The sequence below is a fragment of the Oncorhynchus nerka genome, linkage group LG17 (genome assembly GCF_034236695.1).
Source record: "Oncorhynchus nerka isolate Pitt River linkage group LG17, Oner_Uvic_2.0, whole genome shotgun sequence".
Lineage (NCBI taxonomy): Eukaryota > Metazoa > Chordata > Actinopteri > Salmoniformes > Salmonidae > Oncorhynchus > Oncorhynchus nerka.
In genome coordinates this window covers 52,086,446-52,105,275 of record NC_088412.1, presented here as the reverse complement: position 1 = coordinate 52,105,275, position 18,830 = coordinate 52,086,446, and the positions used below count along the sequence as shown (strand labels likewise).

Genomic DNA, 18,830 nt, shown 5'->3' with positions numbered 1-18,830 from the left:
TAAAACTTCTTAACTGGGAATATTGAAGACTCACACTTCGTTTTTGCATTATTTAAACCAAATTGAACATGTTTCATTATCTACTTGAGGCTAAATTGATTTTATTGATGTTTTATATTAAAATAAGTGTTAATTCAGTATTGTTGTAATTGTCATTATTACAAATACATGTTTTATTTGATTAAATTGGCCGATTAATCGGTAATCGGCTTTTTTGGCCCTCCAATAAATCGGTATCGGTATTGAAAAATCATAAAATCGGTCAACCTCTAGTCCAAACATACCAAGACAGTCATGAAGAGGGCAAAACATTTTCCCCCCTCAGGAGACTGAAAAGATTTGGCATGGGTCCTCAGATCCACAAAAGTTTCTACAGCTGCACCATCGAGAGCATCGTGACCGGTTACATCACAGCCTGGTATGGCAGCTGCTCGGCATCTGACCATAAGGCACTACAGAGGGCAGTGCGAACGGCCAGGTATATCACTGGGGCCCAGCTTCCTGCCATCCAGGTCCTATATAATAGGCGGTGTCAGAGGAAAGCCCATAAAACAGTCAGAGACTCCAGTCACACAAGTTATACACTGTTCTCTGCTACCACACGGCAAGTGGTACCAGAGCGCTAGGTCTAGGACCAAGAGGCTCCTCAACAGCTTCTACCCCCAAGCCATAAAACTGCTGAACAATTTATAAAATCGCCACCGGACAACTTACATTGAGTCCCACCCCTTTTGTACAATGCTGCTACTCTCTGTTTATCATCTATGCATAGTCACTTCACCCCCACCTACATGTACAAATTACCTCAACTAACCTGTACCCCCCGCACACTGACTCTGTACCGGTGCCCCCTGTATATAACCTCATTGTTATTCTTAGTGTTACTTTTTATATTTCATTTGGTAAATATTTTCTTAACTCTTCTTGAACTGCACTGCTGGTTAAGGGCTTATAAGTAAGCATTTCATATGGGGGATTGGAAATGCAAACAATTACATTGACAGAAGCGACCATCTGTCCACAATATTAAAGCTGATCCACCCCCTAATTTATTTATTTTTTAATTATATATATATATATATATATATACCCAGTCACGACAAAGACTCAAGCGTCCTTCCTAACTCAGTTGCTGGAGTGGAAGGAAAACAACCACTCAGGGATTTCACCATGAGGACAATAGTGACTTTAAAACATTTAGAGTTGAATGGATGTGAAAGGAGAAACCTGAGGATGGATCAATAACATTGTAGTTACTCCACAACACTAACCTAATTGACAGTGAACCGGAGGAAGCCTGTACCCGAATACAAAGTGTTATGTTCGGGGGCAAATCCAATACAACATTGGTACTATGTATTCTCTCCATATTTTCAAGCATAGTGGTGGCTGCATCATGTTACAGGTATGCTTGTAATCGTTAAGGACTAGGTCGTTTTTCAGGATAAAATAAAAAAAATAGACGGAATAAGCTAAGCACATGCATATATTCTAGAGGAAAACCTGGTTCAGTCTGCTTTCCACCAGACACTGTGAGATGAATTCACCTTTCAGCAGGACAATAACCTAAAACACAAGGCCAAATCTACACTGGAGTTGCTGACCAAGAAGACCGTGAGTGTTCCTTAGTTTCCGAGTTACAGTTGACTTGAATCTACTTGAAAATCTATGGCAAAACCTGAAAATGACTGTCCAGCAATGGTCAACAAACAATTTGACAGCGCTTGATGAATTTAGAAAATAATAAATAGGCAAATGTTGCACAATCCAGGTGTGAAAAGAGACCCAGAAAGACTTGGTTGTTATCATTGCCAAAGGGGATTCTAACATGTACTCAGGGGTGTTGAATAGTTATGTAATGAAGATTTTATTTTTCACAAATGTTATAATTTTTCTTCCACCTTGACATTAGAGTATTTTGTGTAGATCGTTGACCAAAAAGGCAATTAAATCCCAACTTGTAACAAAAAGTGGAAAAAGTCAAGGGCTGCGAATACTTTCTGAAACCACTGCAACTAATCGAATGTAGCCCATGTCTTCTCTCTCCATCACCTCTGTTTGCCATTCCATGTTGCTCATCTCTTGCCCCCTCTCCTGCTTCTAAACCCACCCTCGTACCCGCTTCTCGATATACTCACCACTAATATTGAGATCATAGTCACCAGCAGTAATGACATTGGCAACACCACCCTCAGCCGGTTGGCACGTCAACACCACCTCGCTGAGCAGCCGTCGGTGGGCATGGCCAGGGACGCCGGAGGAAGGGACAGAAGGGCGTGTCACCACGTTGTGGACACTGATACGAAGGTTCTTCACCACCTGCAGCTGGTTGCTGGGGTCCCTCATGTGACCTAAGAGACAGAAAGTGTGTGTTTGAGATAGACTATATTGACTGTATAGAATCAGTGATCTTGCATCTCAAAATAACGTATGGTTTAAAACTGATCCCATCGAACATGCTGAAACGCATACAGTGGCAAGAGAAAGCATGTGGAACCCTTTGGAAATACATGAATTTCTGCATAAATTTGATCCGATCTTCATCTAGGTCACAACAATAGACAAACAGTCTGCAAAAACGAATAAACAATAGACTGTCTGCAAAAACTAAAACAATATGTTTTCATGTCTTTATTGAACACACCATGTAAACATTCACAGTGCAGGGTGGGAGAAGTATGTGAACCCTTGGATTTAATAACAGGTTGACCCTCCTTTGGAAGCAATAGCCTCAACCAAATGTTTTCTGTAGTTTTGGACCAGACCTGCCCAATGGTCAGGAGGAATTTTGGACCATTCCTCTTTACAAAACTTTCAGTTCCACAAGATTCTTGGGATGTCTGGTGTGAACCGCTCTCTTGAGGTCACAGCATCTCAATTGGGTTGAGGTCAGGACTCTGACTGGGTCTCTCCAGAAGGCGTATTTTCTTCTGTTGGAGTCATTCGGTTGTTGATTAACTTCTGTGTTTTGGGTCGTTGTCATGTTGCGTCACACAACTTCTGTTGAGCTTCAATTGGCGGACAGATATTTGCAGGAGAATGTAAGGCTGTCTTGATAAACTTGGGAATTCATTTTTCTGTTGCTGATAGCAAGCGGTCCAGGCCCCGAGGCAGTAAAGCAGCCCCAAACCATGATGCTCCCTCCGCCATGCTTCAGAGTTACGATGAGGTTGCCTTTTTCCCTCCACAGTGGTGTGTTCCTTCCCATCAACACAACTGTAGTATCATCGGTCCACAGAATATTTTGCCAGTAGCACTGTGAAACATTCAGGTGCACTTTTGCAAACTTCAGACGTGTAGCAATGGGGTTTTTTGGACAGCAGTGGCTTCTTCCGTGGTGTCCTCCCATGAACACCATTCTTGTTGACGTATCGTAGACTCGTCAACAGAGGTGTGCGTGTTCCAGAGATTTCTGTGTCTTTAGCTGACACTCTAGGATTCTTATCCTCATTGAGCATTGAGCACTTTCAATTTTTGACAATATTGTCTTACCGTGGACTGATGAACATCAAGGCTTTTCTGAGATAATTTTATAACACGTACCAATCTTTATGCAAGTAAACAATTCTTAATATTCGGTCTTCTGAGATATCTTTTGTTTTGTTCGAGGAATCAGGCAATACTTATTTCCCTCATTAAAATGCAAATTAATTTATAACATTTTTGACATGTGTTTTTCTGGATTTTTTTGTTGTTATTCTGTCTCTCACTGTTCAAATAAACCTACCATTAAAACTATAGACTGATCATTTCTTTGTCAGTGGGCAAACGTACAAAATCAGCAGGGGATCAAATAATTTCCTTCACTGTAATTCCAAGAGGTTCACATAATTCCTCTTGCCACTGTGTATAGTCAGATTTTAAAGTAACTGTCCAGTTAAAATTCCACTTAAAAAAAAGTTCATATTCTGTTAACTCAAACCCAAATAAAGTTATTGACTAATCTTATACTCGTATGTGGCCAATGCATTGTTTGGAAAACCCCTCCCCCCAAAGAAAAACACTTAAAGTGCTTCACCTAAAACTTGTATCTCAAAACAGACATCTCAAAATGCTTGCCATTTCCTCAAAGTATGACGTCATACTCCTGAGAAGGATGAGCTGGCCAATCAGCGGTCTAAATGCATGAATATTGTTAATGACCAGTACACACCCTTTCCAACACAAAAGCTGCCTTTTAACATAATTACCCATTTTTGGAAGGAAAACAATTTCACTCGTATTGTAAGTTATTACATATATTTCAGACATCTGGAAACACTGGACAAAAAAAGGAAGGGGATGTAGTTAGTTTGGTTAATGTCAGTGAAGATGTTTAGGCCTATATATGAAACATAAGAGTCCCTTACATAAACTAACCTATGGACAGAGATCAAATGAAGTGTTAAACAAGACCTAGGGCCTATGGATAAATACTTTTGACTACCGCTAACATTATCAAGGCTGAGGACACCCGGACAACTGAGCATGCACAGAGTCTCACATATGCCCGCCCCCCCCCCCCCAAAAAAAAAACACTTATTGGCATTCGCATATATGATATTTGGCTAAATAAAGCTTTGTTCATGTGAGGTTGTAGTAGCAAATGGCCATGTAACTTATGGTAGTAGTGTTTTCCACAAGAACAGAGCAGCCAGCAAATAGAAAGAGTAGCCAGCCAGTGCCCCCAGCCCAGCGTGGTCCAGGGAGGCTTGCAACCGGTGTGATGTTTATTGCAGAAGGAGCTCTACTTATGGCAGCCTCTGGTTCATTCTAATGCCTTTATTCTATCTGTAATAGGTATTTCTATTCATAAATAGGAAAACATGTAACATCACAGTGAACATTTCAAAAAGGTATGACATACATTTAAATAGGATTTTCTTGCAGCTTCACATGTGTAGTTACCGGAATAAGAGTCTCGATAGCCACAATGAGGCCAAAACTCCAAAATGTCCCATGGACACTGTTTTTGTCATGCCTTGTTGCCAAGTCTAGTTGTGCTTCAAATAGTCAACTTCTCCATCATTTACAGCCATGCTAAACTTCCCAGAAGAATCCAAAAGAAAAACAGCATTTCTATAGTTCATATGATACAATGGGTTCTGTCCAAAAAAAATCATTGACAATAACCAATAATTAAATTATAATTAGGCGCAGCAGCCTAAGGCACTACATCTCAGTACAAGAGGCATCACTACAGTGCCTGGTTCGAATCCAGGCTGTATCACATCCGGCCGTGACTGGGAGTCCCATAGGTTGGCGCAAAATTGGCCCAGTGTCGTCCGGGTTTGGCCATCATTGTAAATAAGAATTTGATCTTAACTGACTTGCCTAGTTAAATAAATCCAAATAATCAGTCAACTCTTCAAGCAGTGTGTGAGAAAACTAGACATCACATTCTTGCTTCCTTTGTCCATGTCCCTCCACAACTTGCCTCTACTTGAAAGTGCATTGGAGCCCAAGGGGAGGAACCTTCCCTCTCCCATGTGCTATGAGAAGGAGGTGATGAATGGTGGAAACAAGGGGAGAGGATCTCAATTGCATTTCCTTCATTCCTCACATCCGCTCTCCTTCTCAAAACCCATTGGATAAGAAGGTGAGAGGGGAGGGAACTTCTCATTCAATGGGTTTTGAGAAGGAGACGAGGAGAGAGGATGCAATGAAACAAAGAATTGCAATTGAGATTCTCCCAAGGACAGACTAAGCAAGTATGACAACTATTCATGTTTTTTGACAGTGCCAGACTGACTGAGCTACCATAATACCCTTGGCCTCTGCGCCACCTTACCCTCTGACAGGCTTGGTGGAATTTTGTTTACACTTGTCCAATTGTCTCAGATCTCAACAAGTGTCTAGGTCTAGGGGTTGTTTCTGGACAGGACCCCACAACCCTTCGGGTGTGTGGTGGACCTACAGCACAACACTTGATGCATTGGTTGGATGTTTAATTCCATTGCTATACACACACACAGATTAGCACAGGTGTAAACTGGACAAACCCACGGCACCCCATCAGGCTGCTCAGACAGGTCTGGGTAGCTGAAAACCTGTTGTAAACAGTGAACGGATACACTTGTATGTCTACTATACATACCCTTGCTTCATTCCAGCTAGTTAGATGTGCAACCAATGACTAACTATAGCTAGGGCATATCTCTAGTCTAGCAATAGATACTGTTGTTTTCACTGTATAGCATAATTTAATAAGATTAACAATTGTTAGCTAAGATTTATCAGTGAGCTAAACATTTACAGTAAAAGGAGTTCATTCATTAGTCAATACACACTAAATATTATGCAGAAATTGAGAAATCTTACCTTTGGCACTGTGGCAAGGTTTGGGCAGCAATTAATAAATGAATTAATAGATTCATAGAATGGAGTTAGAAGGGTGACCTCTTTGAAAGGACATGAAGTGTTGGCTGTGCACTTGACCAGGCATTCCACATTTAACCCCACCCACACTTGAACACCAAAATATCAGTTGTTTTTCCCCCCCTCTTTTATCAGTTAGTCTTATTTACTGCAAAATATGAATTGCTACAACGTTTATGTTTCAAATGATGCCTTTTATTAAAACAGAAAAAGGAAGTAAATAGCCTGGACTTAGACATTCAAGACACTGTCTTGAAAAATAAATGAAAGTTTTTATTTTATTTATTTTTTTAAGGTTTTCCCTCTCAAAATCACACTTTTTAATAGAAAATTAAATTAAAAAGAAATGGATGTTCTAAGTCCAAAACAATGCTTAAATCACATCATCAAACCACTTGAGGTCTGGGGGGGAAAATCTGGTAAATGTAGATCTATTACGTGTAGTTACCCTTTAATTCAAGTGTGCACTTAGCAAGAAGCTGTTAAGCAGTATTTTTGTAGATCACATGTGATTGTAGAGTTTGCAAAGCAAATACCCACTAGATTGATGAAAATAATCATATCATTCTGCCAGGTAAGCATGGGCTACTTTGAAGTTAACATTTCATTGAGAAGGTTTTTAGGAAAGCCTTTCATTTATCATCAGGGGATTTCAGAAACACTTTAATTAAGGGCTGTGTTTTAAGTTGACACCAGTGGCGATTTTATCATGTAAATCTTAGTGGGGCAAACTAAATAAAAAATGTTTTAGATGCATGCCAGTAAACCCATACCACAACACGAACCAACACATTAACTGCACTATAACGGTGACAAACAGCACCCACACAGTGTTAGGGCCTACATAAAGCTTTCCCAACAGTAGAGTTCCAACACCTTACCACTGCTACACCTGGCTATCAGCAGAGCCTTTCTGGAAGTGAAAAAGTTCATTCAGCCTCATTTAATGGCTTTTTTTTTTTTAAATACATTGCTGACTTGCTTAAACAAATGTGGTTTCTACTAGAGGTCAGATTATGATTTTTCAACGCCAATAACGATTATTGGAAGACCAAAAAAAAGCCGATACCGATAAAAAAACATATGCAATAAAGACTATTACAATACTGAATGAACACTTATATTACACTTATAGCACCGCATTGATTACATGCAACGCAAGACAAGCTAGTTAAACTAGTAATATCATCAACCATGTGTGGTTAACTAGTGATTATGTTAAGATCAATTGTTCGTTTTTTAAAGATAAGTTTAATGCTAGCTAGTAACTTAGCACGGCTTCTTGCTGCCTGCACTCGCGTAACAGGTGGTCAAGCCTGCCACACAGTTTCCTCGTGGAATGCAATATAAGTCGGCCATAATTGGCACCCAAAAACGCCGGTTACCGATTGTTATGAAAACTTGAAATTGTCCCTAATTACTCCGCCATTCCGATTAATCGGGCGACCTCTAGTTTCTACTGGCATTTTGAGATGTATAAACTACGCCATAAGAGGACGACGAGCGGGTAAGAGTCAATGCGAAATTTCGTCTAAGACATTAACGGGCGAGCTAGGCTGGACGTAGTGAATATAACTATTTGTTCAGCACTTTTGAAATGTACAGTGACAGAATTCCGAACATGTGCCGTTTTTACAGTATCCTCCCTGTACATTAAGTCAGAACCATAGGATAAATAAAGGGGGCATATAAGTAGACAACGAAAGCTCTTACAATATTCGATGACATTTCTCTAAAACAGGCTACATGTGCACCACCAAGTCAGAAGAGTACAGTCACGGCCAAAAGTTGAGAATGGACAAATATTAATTTCCACAAAGTTTGTTGCCTCAGTGTCTTCAGATATTTTGTCATATGTTTCTATGGAATACTGAAGTATACTTACAAGCATTTCATAAGTGTCAAAGGCTTTTATTGACAATTACATGAAGTTGATGCAAAGAGTCAATATTTGCAGTGTTGACCCTTCTTTTTCAAGACCTCTGCAATCCGCCCTGGCATGCTGTCAATTCACTTCTGGGCCACATCCTGACTGATGGAAGCCCATTGTTGCATAATCAATGCTTGGAGTTTGTCAGAATTTGTGGGTTTTTGTTTGTCCACCCGCCTCTAGAGGATTGACCACAAGTTCTCAATGGGATTAAGGTCTGGGGAGTTTCCTGGCCATGGACCCAAAATACCGATGTTTTGTTCCCTGAGCCACTTAGTTATCACTTTTTCCTTATGGCAAGGTGGTCCATCATGCTAGAAAAGGCATTGCTCGTCACCAAACTGTTCCTGGATGGTTGGGAGAAGTTGCTCTCGGAAGATGTGTTGGTACCATTCTTTATTCATGGCTGTGTTCTTAGGCAAAATTGTGAGTGAGCCCACTCCCTTGGCTGAGAAGCATCCCCACACATGAATGGTCTCAGGATGCTTTATTGTTGGCATGACACAGGACTGATGGTAGAGCTCACCTTGTCTTCTCCGGACAAGCTTTTTTCGGGATGCTACAAACAATCAGAAAGGTTCATCAGAGAAAATGACTTTACCCCAGTCCTCAGTAGTCCAATCCCTGTACCTTTTGCAGTTTAACAGTCTGTCCCTGATGTTTTTCCTGGAGAGAAGTAGCTTCTTTGCTGCCCTTCTTGACACCAGGCCATACTCCAAAAGTCTTCGCCTCACTGTGCATGCAGATGCACTCACACCTGCCTGCTGCCATTCCTGAGCAAGCTCTGTACTGGTGGTGCCCCGATCCCGCAGCTGAATCAACTTTAGGAGACGTTCCTGTCCCTTGCTGGACTTTCTTGGGCGCCCTGAAGCCTTCTTCACATCAATTGAACCGCTCTCCTTGAAGTTCTTGAAGAGCCGATAAATGGTTGATTTAGGTGCAATCTTAATGGCAGCAATATCCTTGCCTGTGAAGCCCTTTTTGTGCAAAGCAATGATGATGGCACGTGTTTCCTTGCAGGTAACCATGTTTGACAGAGGAAGAACAATGATTCCAAGCACCGCCCTCCATTTGAAACTTCCAGTCTGTTATTCAAACTCAATCAACATGTCAGAGTCCTCTCTAGGCTTGTCCTCGTCAACACTCACACCTGTGCTAATGAGAGAATGACTGACATGATGTCAGCTGGTTCTTTTGTGGCAGGGCTGAAATGCAATGGAAATGTTTTTGGGGGATTCAGTTCATTTGCATGGCAAAGAGGGACTTTGCAATTAATTGCAATTCATCTGACCACTCTTCATAACATTCTGGAGTATATGCAAACTGACATCATACAAACTGAGGCAGCAGACTGTGAAACTTAATATTTGTGTCATTCTCAAAACTTTTGGCCACGACTATATGTGAAATTAGGAAGGGAATCGGGACCAAATTATTAGGGTGAGGCAAAATGGGCTACTAACAACTTACTACACAACATACACTTAGTATTACTTTCTTAGCTACAGTAAACATCGCATTATACATATTTTATGCAGAAGCATAGAAGACATTTTTGGACTCACGTTGTGGAATGTGGCACGACGGTCCTTCGAGGCAAACGTTGACATCAAAATCTGGCAATACTCTGAATTTATGGTGCTTTCAAGACAACTGTGAACTCGGAAAAAAACAAAGTAAAATCATGACAAAGTAAAATCATGATGACGTCAGTAAGCTTCAGGTCCGAGCTCTAGATAGAGGCCCGAGTTGGATGCCGGTTCAAAACATTAGTCCCCCCAAGTTTCCAGTTGTCTTGAACTCACTCAAATCAGTTCTCATTTGTTTTTTGAGCGCGGCAGAATTGATTGACACCATGGCCAATGTTGAATGTTAATCTTGTTAAGCTTAGAAGAGAGAGACCCTTAAATCCAGACTTGGACCACACATCCACTCTAATGAATAGAAGGCTAGTGTTTGCTTTGCAATTGCTTGCAGTTAGCCACTGATTCCTTCCAAAACACTCATTTTTAGTAGTAGAATGGCGCCCGAAGAAATGGCAGCAGTTTTACGGGCACCTAACCAATTGTGCTACTATGTGGGTTTTTGTGTTATTTGTAACTTGTATTATACATAATGTTTCTGAAACCGTATTTTTAAAAAAAAGAGCTTCTGGATATCAGGACAGCGATCAATCACCTCCGATTAGACTAAGATTATTATTATATATTTTTTCCAACAAGCAGGACCCACAGGATTTACTTCGAACACCCGACAAGGCCAACATGCCCGTCATTTCCAAGATAAAGACAAACAGGTACAGAGAACACAGAGCGGGGTGCCTCGTAAGGAACCACAGAAATCAAGCGGCAAAGCTGCAGTTACCGTCAATATTACTTGCCAACATGCAATCACTGGGCAATAAATTAGACAAGGTACGATCGTGAATCTCCTACCAACGGGACATCAGAAACTAACATCTTATGTTTCACTGAATAGTGGCTGATCGATGACATGGATATTCAGATAGAGGGATATTCACTGCACCAGTAGGATAGAACAGCACACTCACTCCAGTAAGATGAGGGGGGGGGGGGGGTCTGCACAAAATCTAAGGAAGTCTCTAGATATTGCTCGCCTGAAGAAGAGTATCTTAGAATAAACTGTAGACCACACTATTTGCCAAGAGAGTTTATCCATACTTTTGTTTATTTACCACCACAGAGATGCTAGCACTAAGAATTCACTCAGTCAGCTGTATGAGGAAATAAGCAAACAGGAAACCGCACACCCAGATGTGGCGCTCCTAGTGGCCGGGGATTTTCATGCAGGGAAACTTAAATCAGTTTTACCTCATTTCTATCAACATGTTAAATGCGCAATCAGAGGAAAAAAAATTCTAGATCACCTGTACTCCACACACACATACAAAGCTCTCCCTCGCACTGCATTTGGTAAATCTGACCACAATTCCATCCTCCTGATTCTTGCTTACAAGCAAACATTAAAGCAGAAATCACCAGTGACTGGGTCTATAGTGGTCAGATGAAGCAGATGCTAAACTACATGACTGTTTTGCTACCACAGACTGGAACATGTTCTGGGATACTTCCGATGGCATTGAGAAGTACACCACATCAGTCACTGGCTTTATCAATAAGTGCATCGAGAACGTCGTTCCCCACAGTGACTATGTACATACCCCAACCAGAAGCCATGGATTACAGGCAACATTCACACTGAGCTAAAGGGTAGAGCTGCCACTTTCAAGGTGCGGGACTCGAACCCAGAGGTTTATAGGAAATCCTACTAAGCCCTCATACAAAACATCAAACAGGCAAAGCGCCAAAACAGGGCTAGGAGTGAATCGTACTACACCGGCTCCGACGCTTGTCTTATGTGGCAAACTATTACTGACAACAAGAGGGAAACACAGCTGCCCAGTGACACGAGCCTGCCAGACGAGCTAAATTACTTCTATGCTCACTTCGAGGCAAGCAACACTGAGGCATGCATGAGAGCATCAGCTCTCATGCAGGCCTAAAAGACTACAGACCCCGTAGCACTCACGGCTGTAGCCATGAAGTGCTTTGAAAGGATGGTCATGGCTCACATCAACAACATGACCCCAGAATCCCTAGACCCACTACAATTTGCATACCGCCCAAACAGACCCACAGATGATGCACTCTCTATTGCACTCCACGCTGCCCTTTCCCACCTGGACAAAAGGAACACCTAAGAGAGAATGCTATTCAATGACTACAGCTCAGAATTCAACACCCTCGACCACACTGATCCTCAACACTGAAGCCCCTCAAGGGTGCGTGCTCAGTCCCCTCCTGTACTCCCTGTTCATCCACGACGGTGTGGCCAGGCACAACTCCAAAACCATCATTAAGTTTGCAGACGACAACAGTGGTAGGCATGATCACCAACAACGATGAGACAGACTATAGGGAGGAGGTCAGCGACCTGGCCGGGTGGTTCCAAGTTCCTTGGTGTCCACATCAACAAACTAGAATGGTCCAAACACACCAAGACAGTCGAGAAGAGGGCACGACAAAGACTACTCCATCTCAGGAGACTGAAAAGATTTGGCATGGGTCCTCAGATCCTCAAAAGGTTCTACAGCTGCAACATAGAGAGCATCCTGACTGGTTGCATCACTGCCGGGTATGGCAACTGCTCGGCCTCCGACTGCAAGGCACTACAGAGGGTAGTGCGTACGGCCCAGGACATCACTGGGGCTAAACTGCCTGCCATCCAGGACCTCTACACCAGGCGGTGTCAGAGGAAGGCCCTAAAAATGGTCAAAGAACCCAGCCACCCCGGTCATAGCCTGTTCTCTCTACTACCGCATGGCAAGCGGTACCGGAACACCAAGCCTAGGACCAAAAGGCTTCTCAACTGCTTTTACCCCCGACTCCTTAACAAGTAATCAAACGGCTACCGGACTGCCCCCCCCCCCCAACCCCTCTTTCAAGCTGCTGCTCTCTGTTTATCATATATGCATAGTCATTTTAACCATACATTCATGTATATACTACCTCAATTAGCCCGACTAAGCGGTGTCCCCACACTTTGACTACCCGGACTATCTGCATTGTGTCCCACCACCCACCAACCCCTCTTTTACTCTACTGCTACTCTCGATGTATCATATATGCAGTCACTTTAACTATACCTACATGTACATACTACCTCAACTAGCCTGACTAATCAGTGCCTGTATATAGCCTCGCTACTGTTATTTTTCACTGTCTTTTACTGTTGTTTTTATTTCTTTACTTATCTATTGTTAACCTAATACCTATTTTTTACTTAAATTGCACTGTTAGTTAAGGACCTGTAAGTAAGCATTTCACTGTAAGGACTACACCTGTTGTATTCAGCATTTCACTGTAAGGACTACACCTGTTGTATTCAGCATTTCACTGTAAGGACTACACCTGTTGTATTCAGCATTTCACTGTAAGGACTACACCTGTTGTATTCAGCATTTCACTGTAAGGACTACACCTGTTGTATTCGACGCATGTGACAAAACAACTTTGATTTGATTTTCCAACTTGTGTCATTTTTATGTCCAATGGCCAATGAGCAGAGATGTTTTATTTATTATTTCTCTTCATATGAAAAGGATTTAAAAAGATTTGCCAGTAGATTGTTGACTTGATTCATGATGACTGCTAGCTGGCTAGCTAAGATTTTGAAAGTATGACAGATATAAAATTACGTCAAATCACGTTATATGTGGCAAATGACCGTGCGCCTTCTTGAAGGCACTTCTAATGTAACTCCATGGCAGCACCCAAGGGGCTTGAATATTCGGGAGCTACTCTTAGATTTGGCAGTGACATAGTATCCCCATGAGTGACAGAAGACTGAGCCAATCACGGCGCAACTAGAGAAAGTACCAACCCCTAGGCTCCGTATTTTCCGCTGGCTGCCCCACCACTACAGAAAGCACTGGGCTAGGCTGAAACACCTGCATTTTGGAGCTGCCTTAATTAAGCAAAAAAGAGACCAAGTTTGTATATGGCTTTATTAACTAAATTTTTGCACAAAAAAATATATGTTTTTACATTGTTTGCAAACTGATGTGTGACCCTTAATGGCAAAAAATATGACTTATTTTGGGGGGCCTAGAAAGGTGGGGCTCAAAACAAGTGGGGTTCTGCCCCACCTGCACTGAATGACGAGTTGCCACTGTTTGACAAAATAGCCGTTAGCCAAGGTGTCAGCTAGAGATGACACACAACACGCAGGGATTTGTAGTTTGGCATGATGTTGATGCTAATTGGCATATTATTATTTATTTTTTTATTTATCCCCTTTTTCGTGGTATCCAATTGTTAGTAGTTACTATCTTGTCTCATCGCTACAACTCCCGTACGGGCTCAGGAGAGACGAAGGTCGAAAGCCATGCATCCTCCAAAACACAACCCAACCAAGCCGCACTGCTTCTTAACACAGTGCGCATCCAACCCAGAAGCCAGCCGCACCAATGGGTCGGAGGAAACACCGTGAACCTGGCGACCTGGTCAGCGTGCACTGCGCCCGGCCCGCCACAGGAGTCACTAGTGCACGATGAGACAAGGATATTCCTACCGGCCTCCACTTTGAGGCTCTAAGGAAAACACTCTGGCACTTCTTCACAGTGATGTCCTCCAAGTCAGCCCCGTCAACAATCTGGACGCATTCCTCCAGAAATTTGATTAAATGTGCTGGAAGTTAAACACACACCAAGTGCTTATTCTCTGGAGTTTTGTGAGATTGCCACTCCTTGTTCCCTGCTCCTCTTCTTCTCTTGGGGCCTTGTGTCTATGAGAGGACTCATTATTAGACAACTAGGGTTATGATAGGGCAACGACACTTATGGCTATGAGTTTATCACAGCCTGATAATCAAAACCTAGAGCCTTCTTGTTTTTAAAACAAGGCGGTTTTCCAATTTCACTTGAGCCATAGAAAAAATAAACACTAGATTGGTAGGCCTTGCCCTTTGCAAAGATATTATATGGTACCTATGGGATGGATATGGGTTGGTAGCTAGCTAGCTAGATTACATAATGAGTGTGGAACCAAGCCATTGGATTGTCAGTCTGACCATGAGTAATCTGGCGTTTTAAATGCCAGTGGTAAACCAGCATTAAACCGAATTACGAATACAACCGTCATCTACTCTAGCCAAAGACACTCTGGCTAGTGGCTGCTTAATCCAAGTTCAACTGAATGTCTATTTCTGTCTCAGAATCCATCTTGCTTAGCCAGTTAGGGAGTTTACTAGCTACGTTAAGTCAAATGTTGTTGGGCGTTGCTCAGCTAATATAGCTAGCAAGCAGATAGCTGCAACTTCAAGGAAGGGTGTCTAAGCAATTTAGCTAGCTAAATTAGCATGACAAGCGAAGCTTAGTTAACTCCCAAATCGTCCCTCCCATCCCCGGCCCTAATGGAAGTGGGCCTCTTCCCCGCTGCGTTGAAACGAAAGCAATTCTAACAAACAAACGTTACAAAGGCACCCAAGGCACTGGCAGACATCTTGGGTGTCAGTGGGCCCTATCGTGTGACACATTAAAGAAACAAGACAAGGCCCCTGTTCCAACACCACGTCTGCTACTGGTGGTTAGTCCTTCCTGTCACTTGACTTGACACAGCTAAGTGACGGCGGTAAATGCAATTGGCTAACGTTAGCTTAGTTGGCTAGGAGGACAACATCATGCTAAAGCTAACTAGTTAACAATTGTACACACAATGCCGCAAACATAGCTTGGTTTAAGATGTCTCTGTGTAATGGGTAGGTCTTGAGCATAAAAACGTTTAGTTGTTGTGTCAAAGCTCTTACCTTCGGATGTTAACCGGCAGAAGGGCCTTAGCAGCTCCGAGAAATTCAGGTTGTTTTTACGAGTCACTTTCTCCGCATCTTCGCTGCACAGGACCGCCACCATCGGGACAAACGAGTCCTGGATGAATTCCTGCACCGACTGTACGCACTGAGCCATCGCGGTCTGCTTGAGAGGCCCGGGCTACGACAATGTATTTCTCTCTGGATTTAGATAGTGAAACGCTAACTATCCACTTCTGACTTGAAAATAACTCCCTTACTGACGGTGAAAGGCAGCCATGTTGAATTCTACAGTTGCTTGCTGTGCACAGTGGTGGTCATGTTAATGCCGCGTTCACAACAACGGGGAACTAGGAAATCTCCGACTTCGGAGCGTTCAAAATAACTGGGAACTCGGGGGGGAAAAATTGCTCCGACTGGGAAATATCGATTTGAACAGTCATCAAACTCGGGAACTCGGGCCTCTGTCTAGAGCTCCGATCAGAAGATCACTGACGTCATGATTTGACATGGTATTTATTCCCGAGTACCCAGTTGTTTTAAATGCAGCATATGTAGGGAGACCAGACAGTGGCAGCTCAATCGTGTGGCTTGTTACGCCTCCAGCTGTTGGTCGGTTTTCACAAGGTTTGAGCCATAGTTCGAATCAAAATAAAGTTTGATTATTTGTTACAGGTCCGTGTACTTTTTGTCCAATTAATATGTCATATTAGATGACAAAATACAAAACGAGTAAAGAGTCGTTCCTCGTTTATTTGATTTGGATCTGAAATCAAACAACGCATAAACGGGTTTGTTTTTATTTTCTAAAGGAAATAACGATAAACTAGATAATTATTTGATTATTCAAATATTATGTTTTTAAGAATGTCAATTCCACAACGTTTACAACCTTAACGACTAAGCCAATTTATACTTGATCTGAAAATGTGATCCGAGACTCCTTTGGAGGGAGTGACCCAATAGTGTAGCCTCGCTGTGCGCCTCCGAAATGTTGTAACAATGCGGAGGGGTACATATCGTTCCGCATTGACATGATTGGTTGACGGTCGGTCGGGGTGGAGGTCCTGTATAAACACAAACTCACTTCCTTGGTAATAATATTTTACATAAGAAAGCGAGTGTGATTAGGGGTCGACACTGCATGGGAAGGGAGAGAGCCCCTGGGGGGCACGCTTGTTTGAAATTGAAAAATGTCACATCAAATACAAAGCAGCTGCATTATAAGTGGGATGCACTGTTGAGCACTACATCCGGAAGGGTTTGTGCTGATTGTATGGAGATTGTGACAGCCAGTTAAATGGCATCCCTTGAGAAAGCAAGAACAAGATATGTCAGGAGAAGTGCAGTATTATGATAAGGAGATGTATACTTGGAATATGGAGGAGGAATGGTGGGGGGGCAGAGGAGGTCTAAGAGAGAGCGGAAGGAACATACAAGCTTGAGTCAGTTAAAAATGGCAGAAAAAGGGAGATGGTTTGTTAAAGACGAATGGTAGAAAGTGTAAGCGAAGTGATCTGAAGACAGGAGGAGAAATGGAAGTGAATTAGGGCAAAGTACATGAGGTTGTGCTTTGAGAAAGCTAACTGGAAGTGAGCGGGCGGGACAAATGTTATCAATGGAGGGGTCGATGGATGAGTGCACTGAGGCAGTAACGTCTGTAATTATGTCAGCTGCAGATGTGACTGTTGCAATGTGTTCGGAGGGAGGAAGACTGTGGTTGGTGCCGTGGTGGACAGACGAGGGCTCAAAGGTGGTGCAGGAAAGAGATATGGCTCTACGGGAACTTAAGAACTTGTCCCAAGTAAGATGGCGGACTGAACACAGCAGTGTAGATCACCTCAAGATAAAAACGTAATATTCAATATCGGTAAGTTATTATCACTTCACAAACTGGTGGGTAATAACCTTCAATCTGGATAACAACACAAAACAAATCTTAAGACAAGAGACATGTATCAACAAATATTACGAAAACAAGCAACACCCAAACATGACGGAGAGTGATCCTGAAAACATGACGGAGAGTGATCCCGAAAACATGACGGAGAGTGATCCCGAAAACATGACGGAGAGTGATCCCGAAAACATGACGGAGAGTGATCCCGAAAACATGACGGAGAGTGATCCCGAAAACATGACGGAGAGTGATCCCGAAAACATGACGGAGAGTGATCCCGAAAACGTGACGGAGAGTGATCCCGAAAATGTGACGGAGAGTGATCCCGAAAACGTGACGGAGAGTGATCCCGAAAACATGACGGAGAGTGATCCCGAAAACATGACGGAGAGTGATCCCGAAAACATGACGGAGAGTGATCCCGAAAACATGACGGAGAGTGATCCCGAAAACGTGACGGAGAGTGATCCCGAAAACGTGACGGAGAGTGATCCCGAAAACGTGACGGAGAGTGATCCCGAAAACATGACGGAGAGTGATCCTGAAAACATGACGGAGAGTGATCCTGAAAAGAAAACGCGACTCTTCGACAGACACAAACAATTTAATCTTTTCACCACTGGGAATGGTAACGGTGGAAACGGATCTGTTAAAATCGCTAAATGACAAACTGGGCGTACTTGAATTAGTCAGTAAGGATATAAAGGAGTTGAAGGCCTCGAGATGAGTGTTGAAAAAGCTGCAACATTGGAGAAAGAAACAAACAACCCAAAAGGGACAGTGAATAAGACTGAAACCGATGTTTCAGAGAAGCCTTACTTGACATACAGACTAGATCCATGAGAGAGAATCTGGTACTTACTGGTTTCCAGGAGAACAAAGGAGATGTTCCTGAGGGCGTAGTTGGGGAGTTCCTCCTTACAGCGCTTCAGATCCCATGCGAAGCTGTCGAACAAAATCCAACAGAGGACAGAGATATGACTGCCCAATCTTTGCCAAATGTGCTGGGTAAAAGACTCGCTGGCACAAAATTAGGCATGAACGTTCAGTTCCCGAAGGAAATTGCAGAACAAAGCAAAGTTCTGTACCCAATCTTCAAGGAAAATAGATAAACAGTTAAACGTGTAGCTCTCGTAGTCGATAAACTGTATATTGATAACCAAATGTTCAGACCACTCCATTGCTATTCTAAATATTACAAAGTTCCCATAGAGGAGTCGAATAATGTTACACCCAATACTAGCCATGGTAGGTATTGTTATAAACAATATATAGAAAATAAATCAAATACAAAAATTGTTAAAGAAATAAACTACA

General features: G+C 42.5%; 1 protein-coding gene across 2 annotated transcripts in view; it reads right to left on the bottom strand.

The window, feature by feature from the left end:
* LOC115145402 (trafficking protein particle complex subunit 8-like) overlaps positions 1–15,937 on the bottom strand; it is an 84,785-nt gene extending 68,848 nt beyond the window's left edge. For both annotated transcript variants that reach the window (XM_029686937.2, XM_029686938.2), the window contains exons 1-2: positions 15,614–15,937; positions 2,139–2,351 (exon numbers count right to left, since the gene is read on the bottom strand). In XM_029686937.2, coding sequence (XP_029542797.1) covers positions 2,139–2,351; positions 15,614–15,770 — 370 coding nt within the window. In that variant the 5' untranslated portion in view covers positions 15,771–15,937. The remainder of the gene's footprint in view (positions 1–2,138; positions 2,352–15,613) is intronic.
* Positions 15,938–18,830: the final 2,893 nt, after the last annotated feature.